This window comes from Hippopotamus amphibius, chromosome 6 (assembly GCF_030028045.1).
Source record: "Hippopotamus amphibius kiboko isolate mHipAmp2 chromosome 6, mHipAmp2.hap2, whole genome shotgun sequence".
Classification (NCBI taxonomy): Eukaryota; Metazoa; Chordata; class Mammalia; order Artiodactyla; family Hippopotamidae; genus Hippopotamus; species Hippopotamus amphibius.
In genome coordinates, this window is record NC_080191.1 from 151,521,310 (window position 1) to 151,548,586 (window position 27,277).

Sequence of the window (27,277 nt, forward strand, 5' to 3'; positions counted from 1 at the left end):
GTTGTTTTACTGGGAGACTTCCAGATTTTCAGTATTTTTCTGTATTCTTCATTGCCCTGGTCCTGTTTACCACAAGTGAATTTTCTAGTGCCCTATGTGAGAAGAAGGATTCTGGATGCCATGAGTAAGGGTTCTAGAGCGTCTCAGCAGTCATAATACCACCGCATTTAAAGTATGAGAGTCACCCTTCCCTGTGCCTGGTGTCTCTCTGTTCAGTGTCCCGCTTTCCGTCTCTGCTGAAGGGAGGGAGGGAGGACCAAGCACTGTTCATGCTGACTGCGTGAGCGAGGGGTTCAGGAGGAGAGACCCCTTCACAATCAGAATTTCATCAAACCCTCCTGTTTCCAGCCCCATCTTTACCCCTTTTTTAACAGGTACCTGGTGTTACCAGTTCTCAAGCCTTTCTGGGTTCTGTGGTACAAACTGCATTGCTTTTCAGCTTCTCCCTTCTGCTGGCTTAGGTTTTGGTCTCCTTGGTCTGTCACATCAGTTGACACTTATTAATCTGCTTTCCAGCTTCTAGAATCTTATTGCTAGGGTGTTTCCTATTTTCTTGGCCCCTGTGGACTGATGTTTTTTTTATCCCTTTGTTGTCATTTCAGTGGAGAACAGAAGTAATTGCCTGTTTAGAATCTGCCATTAACCAGGATACGTAATAGTATTTGCAGTGAATTTTTATTATGAAGTATCTCAAATAAGTTTTAGTAAGTAGACAGTATAACTAAGGAATAAACAAACAAATGAGCTAAAATAAACTTACTGCTCATCATTTAAATACTTATTACAGAAAAACCTGCCCTTCAAGTGTTTTTAATTTGTTTACTAAGAATTCTATTTCTTTCTCTTTTGAATACAGATGGAAGCTTAAGACAAAACCGATCAAACCTCACCTCTCTACTAGTGCAGCCCATCTCAGCATCTCTCGTTGCAAAACTCATCTCTTTGCCAAAAGATAGAACCACAAATGGTGCCTGTAGCCCTCTAGAACTTCCAAATAATGGTAAAGTATTTAATGTCTTTCTGTGTGTCTTGCAGTTTTTGTAAGGCCCATGATCATTTTTTAATCTCTTTCATTGGCGTGTTTAGGATGATTCTTTTTTTAAAAAACATTTATTTTTGTTGAGATGAGTATTTGTTTCTCTTCTCTGGCTCTTTAAGGGACATTCTCAAAAGTAATTTCGATAAAGACTGAGAGGTGACCAAGCTGAGAGATTATAAAAAGAAGAAAAGCATTTTGAACTGCAACAAAGAAAAGCAGCTTTACAAATAAAGCATTTTGTACATTCATGAAAATCTGCTTAACATAGCTTCTCGGTTTCAGCTTCAGCAGCCTTGTTGCCTGCCAAGATTCAGGGGTTAGCAGTCAGCTATCTGGGGTATGAAGTCTTTTAGTAGAAAGCATTAAAGCCTAATTCCTGCAATTGACTAAAAAATCCCTCTGTCTTTACGCATCATTGCCTGACAGATGCTTCTTGTACTGCAGTGCAGTTTGTCAGGCCTTGTTGGACCACATAGGATAAAACGGAAGTAGTTAAGCTACCTGTGGTGGGATGAAAGTCACGGTCTGCATCTTATTTCTGCCTCCAGCCTCAGCATTAGACTTCTAAAGAAGAGCCTCCCTTTACATATTGTGTAATTTGTATCTAGTCGCTGTGAAATTCAACTTGAGGGCTCTGTTTTTGTGCCCAGACCCAGAGGCTCAACTACGCATGTTTTATCTCATCTGTTTTCTCCTGACAACAAAAGCATAAAAAAATATTTTGAAAAAGCCTTAAAAAAAAAATCCTGAATATATTCAGAATTGCCCTTTGTTAGAGACATAGGCTTTTGAAAGTTCTGTAAATTGAGAGCCTCCTAAACTGATTATTGATTGAACATAGTGGGAACCATAGAAAACAATGCGCAAGTATAATAGACACTGGTTTAAAAAAAAGTCTGTGCTATTGGGAGATTGGGCTTGCCATATATACATTACTAATAAGAAAAGAAAAAGAAAACAATACTAAGCCTATGTCCTCAAAACAGGAAAGAAGGAGCTCTTGAGGAACTTTTTGTTTTGTTTAATTTTTTGTCTTCTATGCTAAGCCCCACAATTTGATAATGAACTTTATTTATTAAAATTTGTAAATAACACTATAATAATAGCTTACTTGTAAGAAAAGCACTGGACATTGAAAAGAACAGATTTAAGTCAGGCTTAATTAACTGGTTGATTTATTCAGTAAACATTCAGAGCCCCTACCGTGTTCCAGCCACTGCCCTGCCCTCAGTGAGCTGGCAGTTCTCATGCCAGCTCCATGACCACTCATGTGTTACCTCCCTGCAGGAAGCTTTCTGTGTCTGTGTCTATAGAATGATATCTCCCCTTCTAGTATCTTACATGGTTCTGAGAATCAAAGTAGCATATATAACTGAGTATTTTTCTATACTGTAAAATGTCATATTAGCAAGTATCTTATCAAATAACTATATCAATTTCCCCCAAATATGTTAAACGTCTGAATAATAATGGCACAGCTAAGTGAGATAGGCCTGCTTGCTAAGCAGTTATGCCATATCAAGTTTTCCTCTTGGATGTAGTGATTATTATTAGTTTTAGAAATTTTCAGACAGGGATATATTTCAATCGAGACATTTCACATTAAAATGGATTTTTCTTGCATCATTTTTTTTTTTACTATGGAATATTACATTTTGATTTCTTGAATATTGATTACGCAGCCTGAGTTATTACATTTAAACTGATCTTAAATGTAGGATAAGTGACCCTTTACCCAAATGTTTTAAACAATAGTACTTATGATCTATCTAAGATAATTACCTTTTAAGTTTTCTAATAAACACGTGAATACATTAGTTGTTCACTGTGATCTGTATCAAGATGGGACATGAAAAGGCTACAGAATAAAGTGCTATGTTTTTGAGCAATAAGAGCAACACTTGTAGGTTATAGATTAAAAAAAATAAAGCATGTTATAATTATGTCTGACTTGAATTTTATAAATGTAGTCTTGAGTTTTAATGTAGGAAAAATCTGCACTCAAGTTTGGACAGGAAGTGCATGAAAAATATGCGGTAAAATCAACTAATTATTTATCTTACTCATTGAACCCTTTATATATACTTAAACAGAATTCTTTAAAGTCCAGACAGCAATGTAGTGGAGTTTGCCCATCATGCTTGCTTATTCAGCATCCATTTGCCCCTTCTCCTTTTTGACCTGTTGCCAACAGTTCTTAGAAATATAGGTATGAGTAAGTTTGACCACATCTTAAGCTGTAGAAGTAGATCTTAATTGGCTCGAGTCTATCAGCATGTCACATCAACCAAGTAATGATGGTTGGTTCAAGGATGGTGTAAGTTTGTCCAGAGACATGACTCAATATCTGGACTTGAGTAATGACTCACTTTAACAGTAGAGCTGAACAAGAAAGTAAGTAGCCCTGGGATCTTTTGGTAGCCTTTTTGGGACCTTGAGAGTATAATACTTGGAAATGGAACCAACACAAGGAAGGGTAGATGAATAATGTGGAGAGAGTGAGAGACTGAATCTTGTCCACATCATTTGATGCCTAAATAAAGCCTTGTCTGAAGCCAAATTTACTGAATTAGCTATATATATGTCAGTACATTTCCTTTTTTTTTAGTCAATTTATGTTTAATTTTCAGTTACTCGCAAACAAAAACTATGCCACTGATACTGTAAAATTTAAACTAAACAAAAGGATTAAATATCTGCATGCGTGAAATAGACTCAGCAAAGTGAAGAGGATGGTATTGGTATGGCAAGAAGGAGAGAAAGCGGGAGGAGGGGGGACTTGGAGGGGGGAATGAATTGGGAAATTGGGATTGCCATAAATACATTACTAATTAAAAAAATATCAAATTGTACACTTTAAACATATGCAGTTTACTGTGTCAATTGTATCTCAATAAAAGTTCATAAAAAAAAGAATAAATCTACTTCAGACATTAAAAAAAAAAGAAAAAGGAGAAAAGTTTCCTGAACAAATATGTACAGATTTTTTGCATTGATTAGATAATTAGATATTGATGCCATTTAATTTTCCACAGCCTTACTTTTTTTTTTTTATTTATTATTTTTTGGGGGTACACCAAGTTCAATCATCTGTTTTTATACACATATCCCCATAATCCCTCCCTTCCTTGACTCCCCCCCCCTCGAGTCCCCCCACCCTCCCCACCCCAGTCCTCTAAGGCATCTTCCATCCTCGAGTTGGACTCCCTTTGTTATACAACAACTTCCCACTGACTATCTATTTTACAGTTGGTAGTATATATATGTCTGTGCTACTCTCTCACTTTGTCTCAGCTCCCCCTTCACCCCCTGCCCCCTCCCAAACCTCGAGTTCTCCAGTCCATTCTCTGTATCTGCGTCCTTGTTCTTGTCACTGAGTTCATCAGTACCATTTTTAGATTCCGTATATGTGAGTTAGCATACAACATTTGTCTTTCTCTTTCTGACTTACTTCACTCTGTATGACAGATTGTAGTTCTATCCACCTCATTACATATAGCTCCATCTCATCCCTTTTTATAGCTGAGTAATATTCCATTGTATATATATGCCACATCTTCTGTATCCATTCATTTGCTGATGGGCATTTCAGTTGCTTCCATGTCCTGGCTATTGTAAATAGTGCTGCAATAAACATTATGGTACAAGTTTCATTTGGGATTATGGTTTTCTTTGGGTATATGCCCAGTAGTGGGATGACTGGATCATATGGTAGTTCTATTTGTAGTTTTTGAAGGAACCTCCAAATTGTTTTCCATAGTGGCTGTACCACCTTACATTCCCACCAACAGTGCAGGAGAGTTCCCTTTTCTCCACACCCTCTCCAACATTTGTTGTTTCCAGATTTTGTGATGATGGCCATCCTGATCGGTGTGAGGTGATACCTCATTGTGGCTTTGACTTGCATTTCTCTGATGATTAGTGATGTTGAGCATCTTTTCATACAGCCTTACTTTTTGTAGGTCTTACTAATTGATTATATATTGTCAGTCTTTGTCCTTGAGAGTCAGTAGATACATGGAGATTTGAATTTTCAGATATCAATCTGAGCTTGTCATTATAAACCATGACTACAGTTAAAAAAAAAATGAGATGAGAAAGTATAAAACCCATTAATGTAATTTAGGGTGAAAAGCATTAACGAATGATATTAAAAAATATTTTAATATGTTTGAATTACTTTTGATAAATAGAAAAAGTGTTACTATGATGCATAAAACTTAGTGTCATTAGTGATGCTTTCACATAAGTGAATTTGGACTGTATATCTTCAAATGGGTTATATATATATATAAACACATACATACATAATGATATATAACTTTTGCTATTCACAATTTTATATGTTCTTCAAAATTATTTTCATCAGAATAATATAATATCTTCTGATGTTTATATTTTTTCATATATCATATAAATTTTGAAGACCTATATTTCTAATTTGTTAACATCTACTTGAAAGTATGCATTATTATTTCTTGGACAGAAATATAAAAAGATGTATTGAACATATTATCTACACATTGTGGTTATTTAAAAAATTTTTTGGCAAATAATACATATTAGCTTTTCAGGAAGTATCCACCAGCAAGAAATGTTAGTACAGATCAGTCCAGCATTGCTTCTTGTTACATATGAGACTATCCATCCTGTTCAGAGTAGCCTCAGTGTTGCTGTATGTGAAAAGATCCAGGAGTACATTGTGCTATTCTAGTAAAAGAATGTCTTGAGATATGTGTGTATGTGTGTGTGTGTGTGTGTGTGTGTGTGTATACGTGTATATCAAGTAGATAATGGAGTGGTATGGATGTGATATGGTATGGCTTGGCTTTTGGGGAGCTTTGTAAAAGAGAATTCCCCAGTAGATCTAAAAAAAAGTCAGAGAATGACAAACTTGTTTTAGAGGAGGGTGGGCTTTAATAACTTGTAGCCATCATCATGGAGGGAAATATCCAGAAGAGCATGAGGAGAAATGTGATTTATTCAGACAACTTCTCTATAGCATTTATGTAGGCATGATGGCCACTCTTTAAAAAAAAAAAAAATTCAGTGAGCTAGAATACTGTAGGAAAGACTGATAGGTCTTGTGACAGACAAGCTAGATGTTAGGAATCACTAAACGGCACTGCTGACACCCCAATTTTATGGCTCTTCAAGCCGCCAGTTGCACAGTGAACCTAGGAGTCTGAGCAGGAAGCTTATAGCAGAGTAATCTGTAGAACTAAAGATCAACCTTCATGAGCTGCCAGTCTGAAGTCCTCAGACAAAAGGAAAAAAAGCTTCAGAAATCACTTTGAAGGTCTGTTCATCAAGGGTCTTAAACAGAGTGAACATCGGTGGGAAACCTATTGTCCAAAGTCCACAGAAAGTACAGTCAATTCTTTGTTTCCCGGGGAGTACAGGTTGGATTTACGGAGGGTGACACAGATCTGTCATTCACCAGAACTTCTCAGGTTTCCAGCTTTCTATCCTGACAGTTTTGATTTTAGGAAATGATTCAGCTTAGATCCAGTCTAGAGTTTTGTTTATTTGTTTGCTGGAAGACCTAAAGACAATCTGAAATATACACTGTTAGGCAAAATTACTTTAACAAGTATTTTCCAATTTTTAATGTTTCTTGGCAATTTTTTACAGTTTCTTACATTCTTATCACATCATTTTTAAGTACTTGTCACTCCTTCCAAATTATAGACGCTCCAACTAAACTTTGTAGTTAATATATAAATCCGTCAAAGCATACCCTATCTTTATATTTGGAAGATTATTTTTTCACAATCCTTTTATTGCAGTGGTGACTGTTGTCATTTTCTATCCTAGAAACTGCTGGAGATTCCTGAATGCCTTTCTCATTCTATATCCTGCTATTTCCTGTATGTATCCACAATTTCTCCCTATTATTCTATTTAGTGTTATCCAAATATGTCTTGCAAGTTGTAAAGCTCCAGTACCCTCTAAAGCTCTGTGCAAATGCCATCTCCTTCATAAAGTGTCCTTTGGGGTTCTACTCCAGTTGGAACTACCCTCTCCTGACTCTCTCTGCTATGCTTTAGGCAGTTATATGATATTTTGAATTGGGATACCATGCTCTTCTGAAGAAGAGATAAGCAGTTTGGATTTTTATTAGAATGTATTGTTTCCACTTTATTTCTATATGGTTTCAATTCTTTCAGGTTTCCTCCATTGCCCAGGATATGATTAGTGTCCCATGAGAATTTAAAAAGAAGGTGTATTGTGTAGTTGTCAGGTAGAGAGTATTATACACATCCATTTAGACCAGGTAGCTTACTCAGGTCCTTCAGATATTCTGTATCTTATTTTTAGTGCTAAAATCTCCCACTGTAAGTATTGATCTGTTTATGTTATCTTATAGTTCTATCAATTTTTGATTTATATATTTTGAGGTCATTTCTTAGGTGTTTATAAATTCAAATATATCAAATCTTGCTGGTTAGTTGAAACACTTATCAGATAAAGTGATCTTTATATCTGTAATGCATGTCTTAAATTTGATTTGACCTGATACTAATTTGGCAACATTAGCTTTTTTTTGTTGGTGGTGGTGGTGTCTTCAAGCTATATCATTTTACTTTCAACCTACTTTCAACCTTTCTGTATCTTTCTCTTTTAGCATATTTTCTTGATAACAAATAATTTGCATTTTACTTACAATCTGATCATCTTTAAACTGGAGCATCTAATACTTTATATTTAATGTGATTACTAATATATTTATGCTTATGTTTTTCACCCTAATTTGGGCTTCTTCTTTGTACCGTATGTCATGTTTTCCTTTTATTTTCTCTCTCTTAGTTTTATATTTTTTGTCATTATATTTTTCCTCTACTATTTTAGAAGTTATAAATACTTTTTGTATTCTTTTAGAGTTACTCTAGAATTCTAGCTTCTTAGGTATCCCCCTCATCTGCTCTGCTCCATGGTAGGTCCCTTGGAAGGGAGTGGGAAGAGCTGTCCTTTAGGATTCCTGCTTTATGGAGGAAGAGTCTCTTTTTTTTGGAACTACTTTCTTCTCCCCAACTTGGACAGGCCCAGGGCTTTTTCTTTTGACCTTTATATCCCACGAGGCTATCAAGATTAAAAAGTTCTCCAGATTTTGTAAATTCCTTCAGGTTGAAAAGCAGTTTTATTACTTTACTTATGTGGGTTCCATCACAATCTATATTTTGATCTAGTAATTCCTTACTTTCTTGCTAGATCTTAGATGTCATTAACAAGATTTGTTATGTATTTTATCCAACATTTTTAATTACATTCAGTGGGAGGGTTGGTCTGAATATTCTAGCCCACCATATTACTAGAAAAGGCACTCTTCTCCTCGCCATTCATTTATTTCCTGGCAACACATATGGATGACTCGGTGAATGTACCCAGATTGGTCAACATATAAATCAGGTTGCCATCAGGAAATCGATGATATGCCAAAGCTGTGCAACCCAAGGAAATTTAATCAGGAATCTATGGAGACGTGTGGATATGAAAAGGGAAATAGAAAAGGGATAGCTAGTCATTGTTACTCCCCCTGAACCTGCAGATGCAAGAAGAGAGAGTAGTTACAGGAACTGGCAAGTCCTTGAGCTGCAGGAGAGGTAGACTGTTGGAGCTGTGGCTTTCAGATAAGGAATGCAGTCACTGCTAGCAAGTGACCAGCCAGAAAGGGTGATGGAAAATAATCATTCTCTTATCCAGCCTTCTGATCACTTGTTGATGCCTTCCATTCACTAAACTCAACTTGAAGCCAAGTGTAAAGGAGCCAGGTAGATGTACTCCACAGAGGTGAGCCTCCTGGGGCAGAGAGGGGGTAAAGGGTAAACATAGATCTGGATGGACAAATGGAAAATATGTAGCATAGATAGTGTGACAGATGATTAGTCTGCTGACTGGTTTCATGATTTGTGATATGTAGACTGGGTAGAAAGATGTATAAAAATGTGTTTATCAATGTTCACTCTTATAAGGGGTACAAAGAAGGTAAAAGCTATTTTTTCTCTGGGGTTCACACTCTTCAAAATGTCTTCTTATTTAGATAATTTTACTAGTTAAAAAGAATAATATTTAATTAAACTTTAAATGTTTTTTCCAAATGTGTGCAAGCTCACACAATTACATGCATGCGTGGAGTTGTCTGTGTGTATGTGTTCACTAAAGACTTGGGTTAGCTACTGTTGCCTGAAAGTACGTGTGAAAGTGACAAAGCAACTAGTTTTTGTTCCATATCTATTTGCTAGTCTCACTTTTTCAGAACCAAAATTTTATAGTGCTAAAGCATACTTAGAGAGTATTCATGCATATTTTTACTTTTCTTTTTAAAATGTAATTTCTGTTACTACAAAAATGGTTACTATGTATTAAGAGTTAGAAAAGAGATAAGCAAAAATATGAAAACAAATCAGCACATTCTGCATTAGTCATGTTAGGCTTCCATAATAAGATACCACAGACGGGATGCATTAGACAACAGACATTTATTTTCTCACAGTTGTGGAGCTGAGAAGTCCAAACACAAAGTGCCAGAAAATTAGGCTTCTGGTGAGAGCCCTATTCCTGGCTTACAGATGACTGCCTTCTCTCCAAGTCCTCACGTGGCCTTTTCTCTGTGTACACATGGAGGGAGTAACAGATCTCTTGTATCTGTCCCTCTTCTCGTAAGGCCACCAGTCCTATCAGATTAGAGCACCATTCTTAAGACCTCTTTTAAGTTTAATAACCTCCTTAAAGGCCCTGTCTCCAAATACAGCCAGACTGGAGCCGAGGGTTTCAGCATATGAATTTTAAGAGACACTATTCGGTCTAGAATACATTTTTAACACTCAGTAATTATCACTTTGAACACATTGATATACATTCCTGTAGATTTATATATAAACATACATATACAGCCAAAATGAGATCACACTATACATATTATTTTGAAAATTGTTTAAGTATCTCTACTTTTTTATGACAATAAACAACCTTTTTTTAATATACAGAATATATTGTTTTACTAATCACCCTAGTCATGTTTAATGGGTTTATCCAAACCAGTATCCAGTCTAGGCCTAAAAATTGTATTCCTTCTAATGCAATATGATCCTCTTTTTCTTCTTTTGACACTCACTTGTCTGTGGGACCAAGTCAAGTATCCTGCATGTGCCTTATCATCTAGATTTGTGGGATGCTTCTTTGTGATTTTTATTCAACTAACTCTTCTAATACTCTACATTTGAAATTAATTTCTTAAAGTTTATAATAGAAAACTCATGATTGTAATTAGGGGATAAAAATTTTTAGGAACGTTTTCTTGTAGCTGAAGTTTTTGTCAGTATCCAGAACATGGTAAGGCATGCCCCATTGATTCAGGTAAGGTGGGACATAGTGGACAGAGTTGGATCTTAAGACTAGAATTACCCTCTTGCATAAGGCTACATTTACTGGTGGATATATTGAAATGCAATTTCTGAGAAAATTCCAACATGACAGGAAGAACAAGGTGTCTGGGACAGGTCTGAAATCAGTTTGTATACATTAGTGTGGACTTTCTAGTTATTTGCTGCCAAAAAAAGTAAGACCCTTAGTCTAGAATATATGGGCTATACAAATTATGATGGTATATAATCCAGAAGCATTTTATACTCAGATAGCTAGGCAATCAGTTGGCATTTAGGAAAGATGTTAGCAGATTACAAAGCCCCAGTCGTCAAATCTGTGATTCTAGAGCAGATTCCAGTCCCTGGGGTGCAAGAAAATTGGAAAAAAAAAATTCAGAGCCTCAATCCTAGAAGTTCTATTCTAAAGTCAGGTAGCCAAGAAAGAGACTTAGGTACACAGAATGAGACAAACATCTAATTAAAATTAGAAACTCTAGGAAGAACTATGTCTAGGAAACCAACAAATGCTTAATTATTGCAGCTGGGACTCAAGACTTAGCAGCAATTATGCTCAAATCTCTCTAAAGAAGGTTGGGATTTTTCCTAGATACTGGGTAAGTTTATAGTTCAGGTGGGGATGAAGCTTTGTTAGCTACTGGGGAAGAAGATGAGCTAGAATCGGTTGAGCCTTCATAATAGCAACAAAAAAAGACAGAATTATCACTGGACCATAATTTCTGTAGCAGATATTTTTTCTGCACATAATGAAATTAAGGACGGGAGAGAGGCATCTGCTTTCATATCTCTTAGCTCTGACACGCCTCACCCTATTTGAATACAAATGTTCTCTGAGTGGAACACATTTTTGTTAACTTGAACTTGAAATCTTTTGAACTTCACATATCAAATTTAAAGCTGCCATCCAACTATGGAACATGAAAGACAGAAAACACTTGGTAAATGTGAGCTGGAAATGTTAAAGTAGCAATACGTACACACATACACATATGCACCGACATTTTGAATAATAAACTGCATCTAAAGGTTCCCCAGGATTTTCTAATTTCAAAAGCATTTTTATTATTTTGAAATACATTCAAACTTATCAAAAATTTGCAAGAATAGCACAAAGAAATTTCTTCCTCAACTACCCAAGGGTAGACTACAGACATGATGAACCGTTGCATCTGAATTCTCCCGCAAACAATGACATTTTCCTGCACAAACAGCAGAACTGTTGCAAACAGGAATTAAACATTGATGTATTTCTACCAAACACTCCATAGGACTCATTCAACTTTTTCCAATTGTCCCAGTAATGTCCTAAACAGCAAACAGATCTAAACTAGGATCATGTGTTGCGAGTTATCAAGTCTCAAATTTCCTTCAACCTGGAACAGTTTCTACCTTTCTTTTTTTTCCTTTCATTGCTTTATCACATTTAAAGCTTACATGCCAGTTATCTTCAGAATGTTCCCCAGTCTGATTTGATTTGATGTTTCTAGTGAATAAATTCAGGCTCTGAACCCTTAGGGGGCAGCAATATTACGGAGGTGAGACTGTTTTTTCTCATTGCTGATATTAATATGTTCCATTACTGGTAAAACTAACTTTGACCACTTGATTCAAGTGACTCCACCAGATCCCATTAAAGTTACTCTTTATTCTTTTTTTTTTAATAATCAGAAGCATTTGAAATCATGCAAACATCTTACACCCACTATTTCTATTTTCACCTACTAGTTTCAATATTCATTGACTTTTCTTGCCCAAGTAGTCATTACCAAGATGATGCCAGGGGTAACTTAAGTCCATCATCCCTTCTTTTATTAGTTGGCATTTTACTTTAAAGAAGAACTTTATATTTCCTGTTTGTATGTTTCTTTACTTATAAATATCATATCAATGTGTTACATAATGAAGATTTATATTCCTAATTTATTCAATGGATTATAATTCAATCCTAGGTCTATTTTGATACTCAGATTGTCCCACGTTAGCCAGTAACAGCAATTTCTTTCTGTGTCCTTTGACATATCCTCAGAACTCTTTGCATATTTCCTTGGTTTTTGACACAGCAACGTGTACCAAATCATGTTGTATTTCCTCACCGCAATCCCGTTATCAGCTTTTTCTCAAATGATTCCTAGTTCCTTTGAGTGGAGAGTGCTGTCTAGAAAACAAGATGTGGATTCTAGATGTGCTTATTACTATTGGAGTGTTGCTTCTTTCAAGACCTCATAGTAAACAAAGCTTGGAAAATATATATTTTGATACTATATTTTGATATAAATATGAATGTATATACACACATAGATTTATATCTATATCTCTCTATCTGAAAAACTATCAGTACATATCAGTCTAGTGTTTTTCTCCTGTCATGTTTGTAAATCCCATCTCTGATAGTGAGAAATCTGCTTCTCATTATTCTGAATATACGTACTTGAGTAATCAGTTCCCTTGTGTGTAAACATTCGATGTCTTTCCTTCTTCCTGTACAAGAATGCCTTTCCCACTCCATTATGGCTCTGACAACCAAGCTAGGCGCTGCCACACATGGACTATTAATCCTATATCAAGTGCTCTGCCTATTCCTCACCCGCGATACATTTAGCTTCCTCACCCCACTCAAGCTCCAGCACTGTGTTGTTCAGCTCTTAAGTGGGGATAAGCTTAGTCAGCTTTAATGACTTCTCTCTTTACCCTGTTGTGCCTGACAGCTGCTTTCCTTTCCATATTCAGACTTACTGTCTCTCTCTCTCTCACACACACACACACACACACACACACACACGCACACACACGCTTGGGCCCTGATACCCTGTGCTAAACTACTCCAACCCACCTGGATGCCTTCTTTTCCTCACGTGGTCTTCAACCCCTTGCTCTGGCCCACGGTGGCATCATCTTCTACTGCCACTGTCAGAGATGCTAACCTTGGCCAACCCATATAATGGCTTTAGGACTGATTCATTCATGAAGAGAAAGGAAGGGAAGAGGATGAAAACATACATTATTTTTGAGTACATGAGTGTTTAATTTACATAAATATTCTTCAGCAATACATTTTTTCTTTCTTACTTTTTTCTTTTCATTTAGCAGTCTGTAGTTAATATTTATCCATGCTGTCAAATGTATATCTACTGCAATGCTTCTACATGCTATAGAATATTTAAAGAGTAGCTTTACCCTATCTGATACATCCATTATTCCAAGGATGGACGCCCTCACTTCCTTGTTGCCAAACATTCTAGGTTCAAAATTCCTCTCACTATTTTTTATTTCTTAATGTTAATTTATGACCTTCTTACATTATGTTGTTTTGATATGCTTGCTGTCAACCTGATTCTTGTTTTTCCCGTAAGCAGTCTGCTTTTTGACTTGGGGAACTTTTAGTATTTTCTTTTCTTTTTTTGTCTTTCATGCTTTTAAATTTTGTGCTAAAGTATGTAGATGCTTTTTCTCTTTTCCGGAAAAATAACAATAAGAATAAATATTTTCTTCAACTATTTTCCGTCTTCCACTTGTTTTTCCTCCTTCTTCTGGTGTTCTTTCTAGAACTCCTCTTTCTATTCACTATATCTTTTAGCTGCATGTTTACATTTTAAGTTTTCATTCCTTTCTGTGGTTTCCTAGAAAAACTTCTGAATCTGATCTTCTAGATCTTGAATTTATTTTCACTTATATCTCTCTATTTCTTAACATCTCTCTCTACTTTCCCTACCTATTGGTATATATCTTTCAATGATTCTATTTTTCATACCTCTTATTTCCTCTTTTAAAGAAAAATGTTTTCAGGTTGTTTCTTATTGCTAATGTAGTTTGGTTACAATGCATATTTTTAAGTTAATGTACTATGTGTTTTAATATGTTTACTTTGAGTATTATATGTGTTCATTGTGTTAACTTTTCCTTTATGAGGGTGTGGATCTCAGATATCTAGATATTTTAGTTTGGGAGTTCCTGTTGCCCTGGAGGAATTAGCCACCTTCTTGTGACCTATAGGAGGGCAGAGCTAAAGTCAGGCTGGCTCTTTTTCTGCTGGTTCACCAGGAAGCCTCAGTTTTCAGAAATTCAGTGTTCTGAGGAGAAGACAGTCTCTTTAAGATTTTAATTCCACCATCCCTGGGGATTTGGAGAAGAGGAATAAATGCCCAGAGTTCAGGTTTGCCCAAGCCTCATTATGACAGTGTTTCACCCTTGTTTTACATTTATAGCACCTCTCTGTTAAAACTACATAAGTTTTTTTAAAAAAATTTCTTTGCAGGTTCTGTGTTTTTAATGGATTGTATTTTATAGACACGTCTTTCAGAACTAAGCCACTGGTCATTAGGTCAAACAATTTTAGCTTTTAAACCTTTTCATTTAAATGTGACTTATATTCTGAAAATGACACAAATCATAAGTGTATAGCCCAATTTCTTTTCACAGTTGAACACACTCATGTAACCAGCACCCAGATGAAGAAACAACATAACAAGCATGCACAGAAGTCCCCCACCAGTTACGCCCCTAGGTAACAAGTATAGTTATTTTAAAGTCCTCGTTTGCTAGTTCCAATATCTCAAACACCTGTGGATCTTCTTTCATCATCTATGTTTCCTTTGCTTATCAGTTATATGATCTTGCCCCTTCCACATCTCCTAATTTTCTTTCTCATGGGAAGGCATTTTATTTTAAATATAGCAGTGCTGTAAATGTCAATCCCAAACTCCCAATGTATCCCTTCCCCCACCCGTCCCATTCTTGTAACCATAAGTTCTTTCTCGAAGTCTCTGAGTCTCCTTCTGTTATGTAAATAAGTTCATTTGCATCATTTTTTTTTAGATCCCACATATAAGTGATAGCATATATTTGTCTTTCTCTGTCTGACTTACTTCACTTAGTATGATAATCTCCAGGTCCAACCATGTAACTGCAAATGGCATTATTTCATTCTTTTAATGGCTGAATAATGTTCCATTGTATATATGTGCCACATCTTCTTTATCTATTCATCTGTTGATGGATATTTAGGTTGCTTCATTGTCTTGGCTATTGTGAATAGTGCTATGGTGAACACTGGGGTACATGTATCTTTTTGAACTGTGTTTTTCTCCTAATACATGCCCACCAGTCCCATTGCTGGATCATATAGCAACTCTATTTTTAGTTTTTTACACAACCTCCATGCTGTTCTCCATAGTGGCTGTACCAATTTACATTCCCACCAACAGTGTAGGAGGGTTCCCTTTTCTCCACACCCTCTCTGGCATTTATTGTTTGCAGATTTTTTGATGATGACCATTCTGACAGTTGTGAGGTGATACCTCATTGTAGTTTTGATTTGCATTTCTCTAATAATTAGCAATGTTGAGCATCTTTTCACATGCCTCTTTGCTATCTGTATGTCTTCTTTAGAGAAATGTCTCTTCCTAACCCAATTTATGTTTCAGTTATTAATGTCTCTTTTTAAATGTGTTGTCCATAAATATACAGTTTACCTAAGTTCAACCATTATGTATATCTGTATATTTGTATTTGTATTCTGTTCTTTCCACTTTATAGTGTATCCATGTTTCTACATATTATTTTACATTTTAACAGCCACACATTTTATTGCAATTTTCTAAGTAATTTCCCTTTTTGGGAAATCTATGTTGTTTTCTGTAATTGCTATTATAATTATACTGCAAAGAATACAATTATTCTTGTAGGATAAACTCCAAAGTGCAAGATTGCTAATGTTATTGCTATGAAGGGTAATGTTGCTTTACCAATGGGTTGTTTAAATTAGTAATGCCAACAGGAATGTGAACATGAAAGTTTATCCAGGATTTTACTGATATTTATTATTAAAATTGAAAGTGTGATCATCGTACTGCTTTTAGTGAAGGAAAACAGGCTCTATGCGCAGTCGTTTTCAGACCTAAGTGTGGAATACTATGAAACAACACAGGACCAACATCATGTGTGGGGATGTAAATAAATAGATGAAAAGCTGCTTTTTGCTAGGTTGCATGCCATTATTTGGACCTGGTCTTGGCCCTGTGACACATAAGTAAGTCCTTCTGTTAGTTGGAAAGAATCAATGTAATCATAATATCCTTGCAAAAAAAGATTTTCTTCACTTTCTCAGACCTCTGTGTTTCTTTTAAATAAAACTCTTAGACCTCAGGATGTAGAGGGGGGCAGGTAAAATAATTTGAAATCTGTCCATCCAAATGTCTAGGAACTCTGTATGAAATATAAGAAAAAATGTTTTTAAAAGCCTTTATCAAAAAAGAAAGTAAAATGTCCAGAAGAAAACATGAAGAGAGAATGAAAAATCAGTGAAATAAGCAGAAGAGTTGACTCTATGGTTGCCTGGTGTTGGGGGATAATGGATCTCAGTGAATTAGGTAAATTAGAGTGGGAATATAGAACTCACGTGGGGACAAAAGACATGGTTATAGGCCTGTACGGAGCAGGGAGTTGTGACTAACCAGGGCCATGGAGATGAAGTAGAAAAACTAGAAAGAAATCTATCCACTAGTGAAGAAAAGCTTTCTTTTGCCTGAGCTCTGGATACAAATTTTTAAAAAATTTTTCAAATGCCTTTAGAAATAAAAAATCCTGGCTCAGAATTTTCACTAACATTGTAATATAGAAACATCAAGCCAAAAAATTAGTATAAAGATTGTGCCCAAGCCCCTGGGATGCCCGACAAAAGCAAATGAAATGCTGGGGAAAATATGTATTAGAGAAATATTAAGCAAAAGAAAGATGGAATAGTTATATTAATAGGGGGAGACTTTAGGGAAGACAATGGGATAGAGACAATATAAAGAATAATTGTTCTATAAAATCTATATAGAGATCAGGAAGTTGTAGCAATTCCAAACTTGCATACATGTAACTAACTAGTCATGATACAGGAAACTTTAACATGTCTCAATAATTAACAGAGAAAATGTGTAGAACTGTTAATAAAGTTATAGTCACACAGTTTTCAAGCTTGATTTGAAAATCAAATCTCACATAAAATCAGACTACCAGTAGCATATGGACCTTGCTCTCAGTTCATAATTAAATTAAGCTAGATATCAATATTAAAACAGTAACCCACACGTTGTATTTGAATATTTTAAAAATTCTTTGAACTAATACATTTATCATAGAAATAATTATCATAGAAATTTTAAATGTTAGAATTTGTAAGACAGTAACACCATATATCAAAATTAATGTGCTTCAGCTACATAGAAAATCTGTAGCCTTAAATGCATGTGTACAGATTAAAATGTAATGAGCTAAGGGACTTCCTAGGTGGCACAGTGGTTAAAAATCCACCCGCCAATGCAGGGGACACAGGTTTGATCCCTTGTCTGGGAAGATCCCACATGTGCAGCAACTAAGCCCATGCACCACAACTATTGAGCCTGCACTCTAGAGCCTGTGAGCCACAACTGTTGAGCCCATGTGCTGCAGCTACTGAAGCCCATGCTCTGCAACAAGAGAAAAGCCACTGCAATAAGGAGCCTGCTCACTGTAATGAAGAGTAGCCCCTACTTGCCACAACTAGAGAAAGCCCGTGTGCAGCAATGAAGACCCAATGCAGCCAATAAATAAATAAATAAATAAATAAATAAATAAAGATAAACATTTAAAAAAAAATCCTACTCAGAAAAAAATACATATAATGAGCTAAGCATTTTAACTTAAGAATTTAGGTTTAAAAAAAAAAAAACAGAATACATTCAGGCAAAATTTAACAAAGACACTAATAAGCATAGAATATAATATTGAAGCAAAAAATAAAGAAAAAAATTTTGAGGATCCACAAATCCTAAAACTGGTTTTGTGAAAATTCTAATAAATTAGCTAAACTCTAGTAAAACCGATGACAGGGAAAAAAGAGAGATATAAGTAAACTGATGTTAAAAATCGAAAAGGAAAACAAAATTATAAGCAAGTTATTTTTTGAAACAAGAATAAAATGAACAGCTAAATGCATTTAGAAGAAATAAACGTAAAAATCTGAATTTACTTACATTCATTAATAATAATTTGTAAATATTAAGTGAAATAAAACAAAAATATACGTTGAGTGAAAATGTACTCCTTCTGCCAACAGACACAAAAAAATACCAGAACCAAAGTGTTATATATGAACACTAACTCCCCTTTGCAAAATGGATAATGTCGGTGCTACATAAACTCTTACAGAATCATTGAAAAGAAGCAAAGATCCCTAAACACTTATGAGGTTGTGTAATCCACATATCAAAATCAGACAATAAAAAATTGAGAAGTACAATTATCAATAAATCACTTATAAATATATATACATATATCCTAAAAGTATTAGTAACCAAAGACAGAAAATATACCATGACCAAGAAGGGTTTATTCCAGGAGTATATGCATTTTTTAACATTGTAAAGTGAAAAGTCTTGCAATTATCTCAAAAGATGATTCAACATCTGTTTATGCTAAAACCTCTTAGCAAAGGAAGAACAAAAGTGCTCTTCCTTATAAAGGGAATTTCCCAGAAATAACTTAAAAAACAACTTAAGCAAACAACTAAAAAAAAAAATAGTTGTAGAAGGCAAGAACCAAGGCAAGAACCAAGGCAAGGCAAGAACAAGGCAAGAACCAAGCAATGCTGCTTTTACTGCCTCCATTCCAGTACACTGGCAGTCCTAGACAAAATGATGAGAGCAGTAGATAAAAACTATAAAGATTTAAAGGGAATAAACAAAAATATTTTTTTGGTATGTGTCTACAGTGAATTTAACAAAAATAAAAACCCTATAGATTAACCATTGAAACCTATAGGAGATTAACGAGAAGGTTTGTTGTAAGACTAATATATGAAATTAAGTAACATGCTTATACACAGTAAAATAATTATAAATGCTGTATTTTGTTAACAAATCAGGAAAACCTTAAAAATGAATTTAATAATAGTTGTGCAAACCTTTTTTAAATAAAAATATAAAAGTTCATTAAAAGACACAAAATCAACTAAAATAAATTGAGAGGCATACCATATTCATAGATAAAGGCATGATTTTCTCATATGGGTTCATTAATTTAATGCAATCCTAATGAAATCCTGAAATGTCTTTTCATGGCACATGACAAACTAATATAAAAGTTTATATGAAAATAGTGCTCCATAAATCCCCCCCCCCCCGCCAAGCTGGATAATAATTAAATGAGATGATGATGATGGTGGTTGAGGTAGGGGACCCACTATTTCACTCATGATAAAGTTATATTAATTAAAACAGTATGGCACAGGTTAAAATGAAATGCAATAGCAAGCATAAAAACAAATCCACATATAAAGTAGAACTCATTATATAACAGCAGCTTTATTAATGCTTCATGGAGAGAGATCCAATAAGAATTAGTGTGTGTGTGTGCAAATGGTATTATAAATTGTAAGGCATTATATTAACAAAAGATAATGTTTCAAGCAATTTGCCATACATTTGTACATATTATAAGATTTTCTCACTGATGCATTTGAAAAAAAATTAATATTGAATCTTAGAAAACCAGAGAAGATTCTTCAGCTGTATCTAATTCAAAAATAAAATGAAAGTATTAAAAACAACAACTCTAAGTTCATGACTCTCATCTAAAGTTCATTTATCTGGACTATTCAGAACAAACCTAGAACAAGGAATTAATAATTTAAAACAAACATATGATTCTAACTGTATCACATTTTGGAAAAGCCAAAACTGTAGAGATGTTTTAAAGATCAGTGGTTGCCTGGGGCTCAAGAGGAAGGGAGGGAGGAAAGAATAAGCAAGTGCAGCACAGGAAATTTTTAAGGCAATGAAACTAATCCATATAATACTATAGTGGTGGATACATGCCATTATGCATATGTCAAAACCCATAGAGTGTACAATACAAAGAGAGAACCTTAATATAAATTATGGACTTTAGTTAATGTATTAATATTGTCTCATTAACGCTAACAGATATTGATCACGCTAATCTAAGATGTTAATAATAGGGGCAGGGGAGAGAGGGTATTTTCAGTTCAGTTTTTTTTTTTTTTTTTTTGTATTTTGAAATTGCTCTTAAAAAAAAAGTATACTGTTTTAAAAAAACAAACAAAAATGCATAGCACCTAAATTAGAACCACAATACTCAGGCTCTAAGCAGATTTCCTTTTCTCATATATGAGGCACTCTAAGGTGCGTGAGGTCTCTTTATTCTTGTTTTAGTTATAATTTTTTTAGTGTACTGATTTTCTATTTAGATTGTTAGTAGGGCACATTCAAGGAAAGAAGCACCTTATTAATGATAACAGTTTTCATCTAGTAGTAAGAAGTGACATTTGAAGCCCTGTCAGTGTAGCATGTCTGCTTTGCATTAGCTGCTTTCTAATTGCCAACCCCTCCCCAGCAGTACCACTTGGCTGCCATTGAACCTCTCCTAGAGAAACCACCTTCTCACTCATCACCCCCAGTCCTCTGCCTTCCCAGGAGCCATTAAATACAGGATTAACACATGTCATCACCAAAGATCTTCAAAGACCACTTCAGGGCTGTGACCGAAGTCCTTTCTGATTGGTTTCTTTGCCTTATTTGTTGTCAAAATTTTTGAATATCAAGCATAAATAGAAGAAGTCAGAGAGGCAGGGCAGTTGGCAGAGATTTAGAAGAGAGGTGAGAGACCTTCAAACACAGGTAGAAATGAAAAGTCCAGTATTTAAAAATGAGTGTAGCTTTCCGAATCTCTATTCTTTTGTGTAATGCTTTACAGTTTTCAAAGTGACAATGTAATAATGAATCATACAGAAAAGGTTAAATTATCTTCACATGCTATTTTTCTGAAGCTAGACAAGTACTTAAAATTCTTTGGAAATATTTTTATCTGATTTTTTTTTCTTTGTTAAAAATATGAGTTGTCCACATCTCCTTGAGGTCTTATCCTGTGTGCATTCCTGTTGAACCCCGCTGCAGTTCTTAATGTGGGATTCAGAACTACCTTTTTATGGCTCTGCATTTCTATGAGGCTAGCAATTGTATCTTAGTCATCATTACATAACAAGCACCTGAAATAATGTCTACATAAAATTTCAAATAAATATTTGCCAAAAAGGTATAACGTTGATTATCTAGAAAAAATTCGGTTGTTTGGAATTCTTTGATGATACTGGCTAAATAAATTTGAATGCTTTGAGGAAAAAAACAGCAGAATATAGAGAAACAAGTATTTATTTATTTATTTATTTATTTATTTATTTATTTATTTATTGCAGAGGAAAGAATTATCAACATGCAAATTCAAACAGTCACCAAATTCAAAACAATTACTAATGTTATTGGATATTTAAAGGGCTTGACATCTCCAGGTAAGTAGAGCCAAGTATTTATAACCTTCACTTTATATGAAATATCACAAGAAAATGCTCTGTAACAATTTAATAGCATAGTTATATGTCCTACTTTAGATGTAATTACAAGTTTGTACCATTCTAAGGGGTGGTATATAAAACTAAGAAGCAGGTCTTTATTCCTTCTTTCCAAATCTCTTCAAAGATAAGTCATAGTAGAGAGTGTAAGAGGGAAAACAAAACTGAGAAAACAGAGTTTAAATTTGTTAAACTGGCATGTACCTGTACGTAAAAGCTATAGGAACCAGTGTTTTCTTTTTTCACTATGACACTATTGAAGGTTTTATTTTTGTCGAGAAAAGACTTTTTAAAAAGGAAATATTTTAGTTTTAATGATGTGTTTTTAAAAAATAAAAGTTTTGGTCCTCAAATCTTTCAGTGTTAGTCTATGTCCCATCTCTGACCCTTGGTCCACCAACAATTCTGCCTAGTGTTTGCCTGGCTTTAGGTTTTGAAGGTGCTTATGAAAAAGGATCACATTATAAATTTTAAATAATTTTATATCTTGTTATGGGATGCTTATGGAATCTTCAGATGATATTATCTAGGCTAAAAATGTGAAAACTGACATATTAATTAACAATTAATAGCAAAGCTTCTGGATACATCGTGAGGTTGAATGACATATTACTGTCTGCTATGCTTGTTATACATCATGGAATGCAATAGTCTTTTAGTACATTTGTGCCACTTCTATTTATTTGGTTGGAATATTTACTCAAGTTCCCCTTGGAGAATTATTCTTCTTCATTATTTTAGTCAAATTGACCCCATAATTGCTAACAGAGGAAATTTCAAGATCAAGTTTTACATCCCTGCCAAGCTTCCTGCCAGCCAACTCTTGAAAAATTCATGGACACAGTAGCAATGTTTGAACAACCTCTGATCATAATATCTTTAAATACAAGATATAAATGAATTTGGAAATTGTTACTGTTGCATTTCAACAAATTTCCATCATAAGGATCTCTAATTGAAGCATTAGAAATATTTATCATCTTTGATACATTTGCTAGTTATTTTTGAAAAACCAAATCATACAAAATTATACTAGCTTTAGGATAAAAAAGCTTTCCTTACTGAAATTCAATGTAGAAAAAAAATTTTTTTAAATGATTTACTAGTGGTATTCCTCAGTGTATGATATGTAAAGCTTCTCAATTTTATTTATTTAAATTCAAAAATATTGGCTGTTCATTCACATGATTTTCTTATTTAATGACTGAAAATTTGAAATAACCATCAATTAGTATTAAGCCTTTTAGATATGGTTTATCTAGAATACAAACAATTCCAAACAGAATCTTTATACATATCTGGGAGGTGAGTGAATGAATTCCACATTGCAGACACATTGTATATACCATTAATTAAATTTTGATAAATTGTAGACAGATAAAATTCATTGTTGGTTCCAATATCAGTGTGGAAAACTAAAATAGCTTCACACAATGATGTTTTCTGTAAAGTAGCTTTTTGATTCTATAAAGCCTAGGGGTGATTCATTCATTCCACATAGGTACAGTACTTATTATGTGTCCGGTGCTATGCAACATGCCTTACAAATAGTAATTTACTTAAAACTCAAAACAACTGAATGATGTATGTACTATTTTTTAATTCCAATTTTATGGTTGAAGAATTCAAGGCATGAGAGCCTAAATAAGCTTTCTACAATCATACAACTAGTAAGCTCAATAGCCTGGATTCAAACCCAAGCAGGAAGACTTTCAACTCTGTACATTTAACCATCAAGCTATGGGACATCTCTGAAGGAAATGACACTTAATGAAGAAAAATCTTTTTACATAGATAGTAGGGCTACTTGATCAAGTGAATTTAGCTGAGTACCAACAACATTCACTGACAACAAAATCAGAGGAAACTCTGGAGATACATTTTTAGTCTACCTTATTTACTGACAATCATCAGTAATAAATATTATTCAGAACCCATCCATGTGTCATGGAGAACTTTCTAGTGATGTATCTAATGGATTTTGTATGGCTATATGAAATAAAATATATGAAAAAGAAACAGTTGTTGGATGAATTTTTTTAAGCTCTTTATTGGAATATAATTGTTTTACACTCTTGTACCAGCTTTTGAGGTACACCAAAGTGAATTAGCTGTATTTATACATATATCCCCATATCCCCTCCCTCCCGCGACTTCCTCCCACCCTCCCTGTCCTGGCCCTCTAAGGCATCACCCATCATCGAGTTGATCTCCCTTTGTTATACAGCAACTTCCCACTAGCTATCTATTTTACAGTTGGTAGTGTATATATGTCTGTGCTACTCTCTCACTTCATCCCAGCTTCCCCTTCGCCCCCCCAACCCCATGTCCTCCAGTCAGTTGGATGACTTTTGATGATAATGTTTTTTTTTCATTCAGATCAAGGAGAGGGGCTAAAACTCTAAGTTGGAAGTGGAAACTGATTCCGTAAATACTTCATTTATTGCAAAATCCATACATGACTACCACATTTTTAATATTTACAGCTGCTGAATATCTGTTCCTTCAAATGTATGAATAGTTCATTAATATTTACTGAGCATATACACATTGTTCATAGGGCGCTTCTCACTATGATTCTGGCAAAATGTTAGATAAGGGTTTCATTGTGGTGTATTTGTATACTTCATTAATTAATATGCATGTTGCAGAGGACAGTAATATGGATCTAAGCTTTGGATTCATGAATGAGTTCAGCAGCTGCCTATGCTTTGATATACACAGATGTGTGAATCAAGACAGTGGGTGAAAAATATTCAAGTAATCTTAATTATTAGAACAATTTTGCATAATTGTTGCTCAGTTGTGCAATAGGATTATGTAAATGTCATTAAATGTATTGTTAAGGTTTATATTGTGTTTTAATGGCTCATTTCCTTCTATTTGCAGACCGTTATATCATAGTTGGCAGCCATCATCATACTGCGTACAGTTATAATGGACAAGAATGGGCCAGCAGCACTGCCATCATCACAGCTTTTATCCGGGCCTTGATGTTAAGAGTTAAGAGAGGGTGGAGACCCGATCGCACTATTGTTTTCTGCTCATGGGGAGGAACAGCTTTTGGAAGTATTGGGTCATATGAATGGGCAGAGGTAAATGTACATTAATTACTATGCCTCATTCTCATAATTGCACAGTCACTCTTTCTCGCTCTCCCTCTCTGTACTAAAGTAGACAAAGAAATCAAGTTGATGAAGCCATGAACAAGAGTGTGCATCTCAACCAGGGTGTGTAGTATGCTCATTGGCAGAGAGCACCTCTAAGAATGATAGGGAATTAGAGTTGGACCCAGTGAACGTGTCTGATCTGCAACCATCTTATTCTTGTTGCTACCAGACCTGCAGACTCTGATACACCCACAGTGTGTTTACCTGGTCATTGTGTTTCTTGTTAGGTTGACAGGCACTGGACAAGAAAGGATCAAGTAATACATACCATTACTTTTTTTTTTTTTTAATTTTGTAGCAATTTTCTAGAATTAGGAAACAATCTTGTATGTTAAATGTTTATTAACTTAGCATTATACCTTACCTAAACAGTACAGAAATTGGACTCAAAATAACAGTTTTCTTACTTCTCCCCTTTCTTTTCCTCTCTCCCTTCTATTCTTCCTCCCTCTATTCTTACACCCCACCCCCCTGCTCCTTCTTTTCTACCTACATCTCTACCTATCTACTTGCCTGCCTACCTGCCTACCTGCCTAACTACCTTAGGAAGCCTTTGTTCAAATGAAATCTTGTGTGCAATGGATCACAGTTAGAATATAACTGAAGTATATTTTCAAATATTTCTGATATGTCTGTCTCACAAGTGCACTGTGTTTTTTAATGGGATATGACAACTTTGGATTGATGCCACATTAACAACAATAAAAACATCATAAACTCTTAGATATTCTATTTACTTTTATGATTTTATAAAAAGAAGCTTAATGGAAATATGTAGAAAAAACCTACATAAGTTTAGCTAGGAAAATAAAACCATTTGATATCCTAGTTTGTATACTGCTTCAGCTTTGGAGAAAAAAATCCCATATATATAATGAGAAATTCTCATTTCATTTTTCATTTAATCACTCAGAAAAAAAAGGATAAAATGTCTATTGGCTGTCAAGAGAAATCAAAAAGGTATACAAAAGAAAATAGAAAACAGCTTTTTAATTTGAGGAAAAGAAGTCTTCAAAATGAGAAAAATTTTACGGTTGTAATGTTTATCAAGATTCACACGTTGCAAACTGAAATGCTTTTCTGTATTCAAATTAGTCTTGCAAATTTTTTTTTCCCATTACTCAAAAGAACTAATTCAAATAAAGAAATTCCATTGCTGACAGAACCTTTTAAAGTTGACAAATTCTTAGTAAGATGGAAAATCTAATAACTGAACCAATCTCTCAAACTTCTATTCTAAATTCTTTACTTTAAGGACATAAACAATTTAAAAAAAAATTTGGGGAGTATATTTGTTATCTGGGCTGATTTTACTAATTCAGAATTTTTTTTATCATAAGGAAAACAATGTTTTAGTTTTCTTGTAACAATAAGGCACATTTTAAGAAAATGTCTATAAGATTCCTTCCAAAAATTTATTCCTGTCTCATGCAGCCTTCTCCCTGTCTAATAACTTTCATAGTCAATTCATGTTAATTCTAAATTAGCATGTGTATTTCTAATCTGTGTTCTCAAAGTAGGCTTGTGTAAGGTTAGTAATTCCTAACTTAAATTCCTAAATACCCCTAGCTCCTTTGCATGGGGAAGTGTATTGCAAATAGTCCTTGAATTTATTTGAGCATCATGCATGGTAACCTGCAAATTTGTTCAGTATTGTGGCCTTGTGTGTGTGTGAGCAATGACATTTTCAAATTAAGTAAATATTTTTGTTGGTAATAAAATATTTTGTTTATTGACTCTGTTGTACCCTTTGGTAATTTTATAGTTTCTCAATCAACAGATACTAAAAATACAACTGCTGTACTGTGGGAGTCTATAGGAAAAAATATTTATGGTAGAAAAGATTCATCCTATTCAAAAAGGTTAGGGACCTCTGTCTTAGAGAATTTATTATATGTATGTATGCATATTTCACAATTAATTATACATTCAATCACTTTCTGGCTTTTTTCCTTGACTAGGTGAGGAAAAATATATCAGTAAAGAAAATGGTGAATAATATATAGATTTGATACCTCATAAAATGTACTATTGTAAATTACTGTATCTTAGATTATTTCAATAGAGTTCATAAATCCTTTTGGTAACAATCTGGTTGAGGAGGAATTTAGAAAATTTCTATTCTGTCTACTCTTATCAAACTTACTCCTTCTGAAAATGTAAGTGTTTCTTTTAGATGAAACCAGTTTGTGCACTAAATACATCCCCTAATGAAGATGAGTAAGGAAAGCACTTGTTGACAGGTCATAATGCCCTTTCTAATTGTGCTTGCATAGGAACCCCTTGAAGTTCAGAG

At 34.5% G+C, this 27,277-nt stretch overlaps 1 protein-coding gene across 3 annotated transcripts in view; it reads left to right on the plus strand.

Moving 5' to 3' along the window:
- The window catches only part of NAALADL2 (N-acetylated alpha-linked acidic dipeptidase like 2), a 1,304,194-nt gene that overhangs the window by 912,721 nt on the left and 364,196 nt on the right, over positions 1 to 27,277 (plus strand). For 2 of the 3 annotated variants that reach the window (XM_057737701.1, XM_057737702.1), the window contains exons 9-11: positions 857 to 1,000; positions 21,659 to 21,751; positions 24,701 to 24,906. In XM_057737701.1, coding sequence (XP_057593684.1) covers positions 857 to 1,000; positions 21,659 to 21,751; positions 24,701 to 24,906 — 443 coding nt within the window. The remainder of the gene's footprint in view (positions 1 to 856; positions 1,001 to 21,658; positions 21,752 to 24,700; positions 24,907 to 27,277) is intronic. The other variant, XM_057737703.1, reaches the window with a different exon arrangement.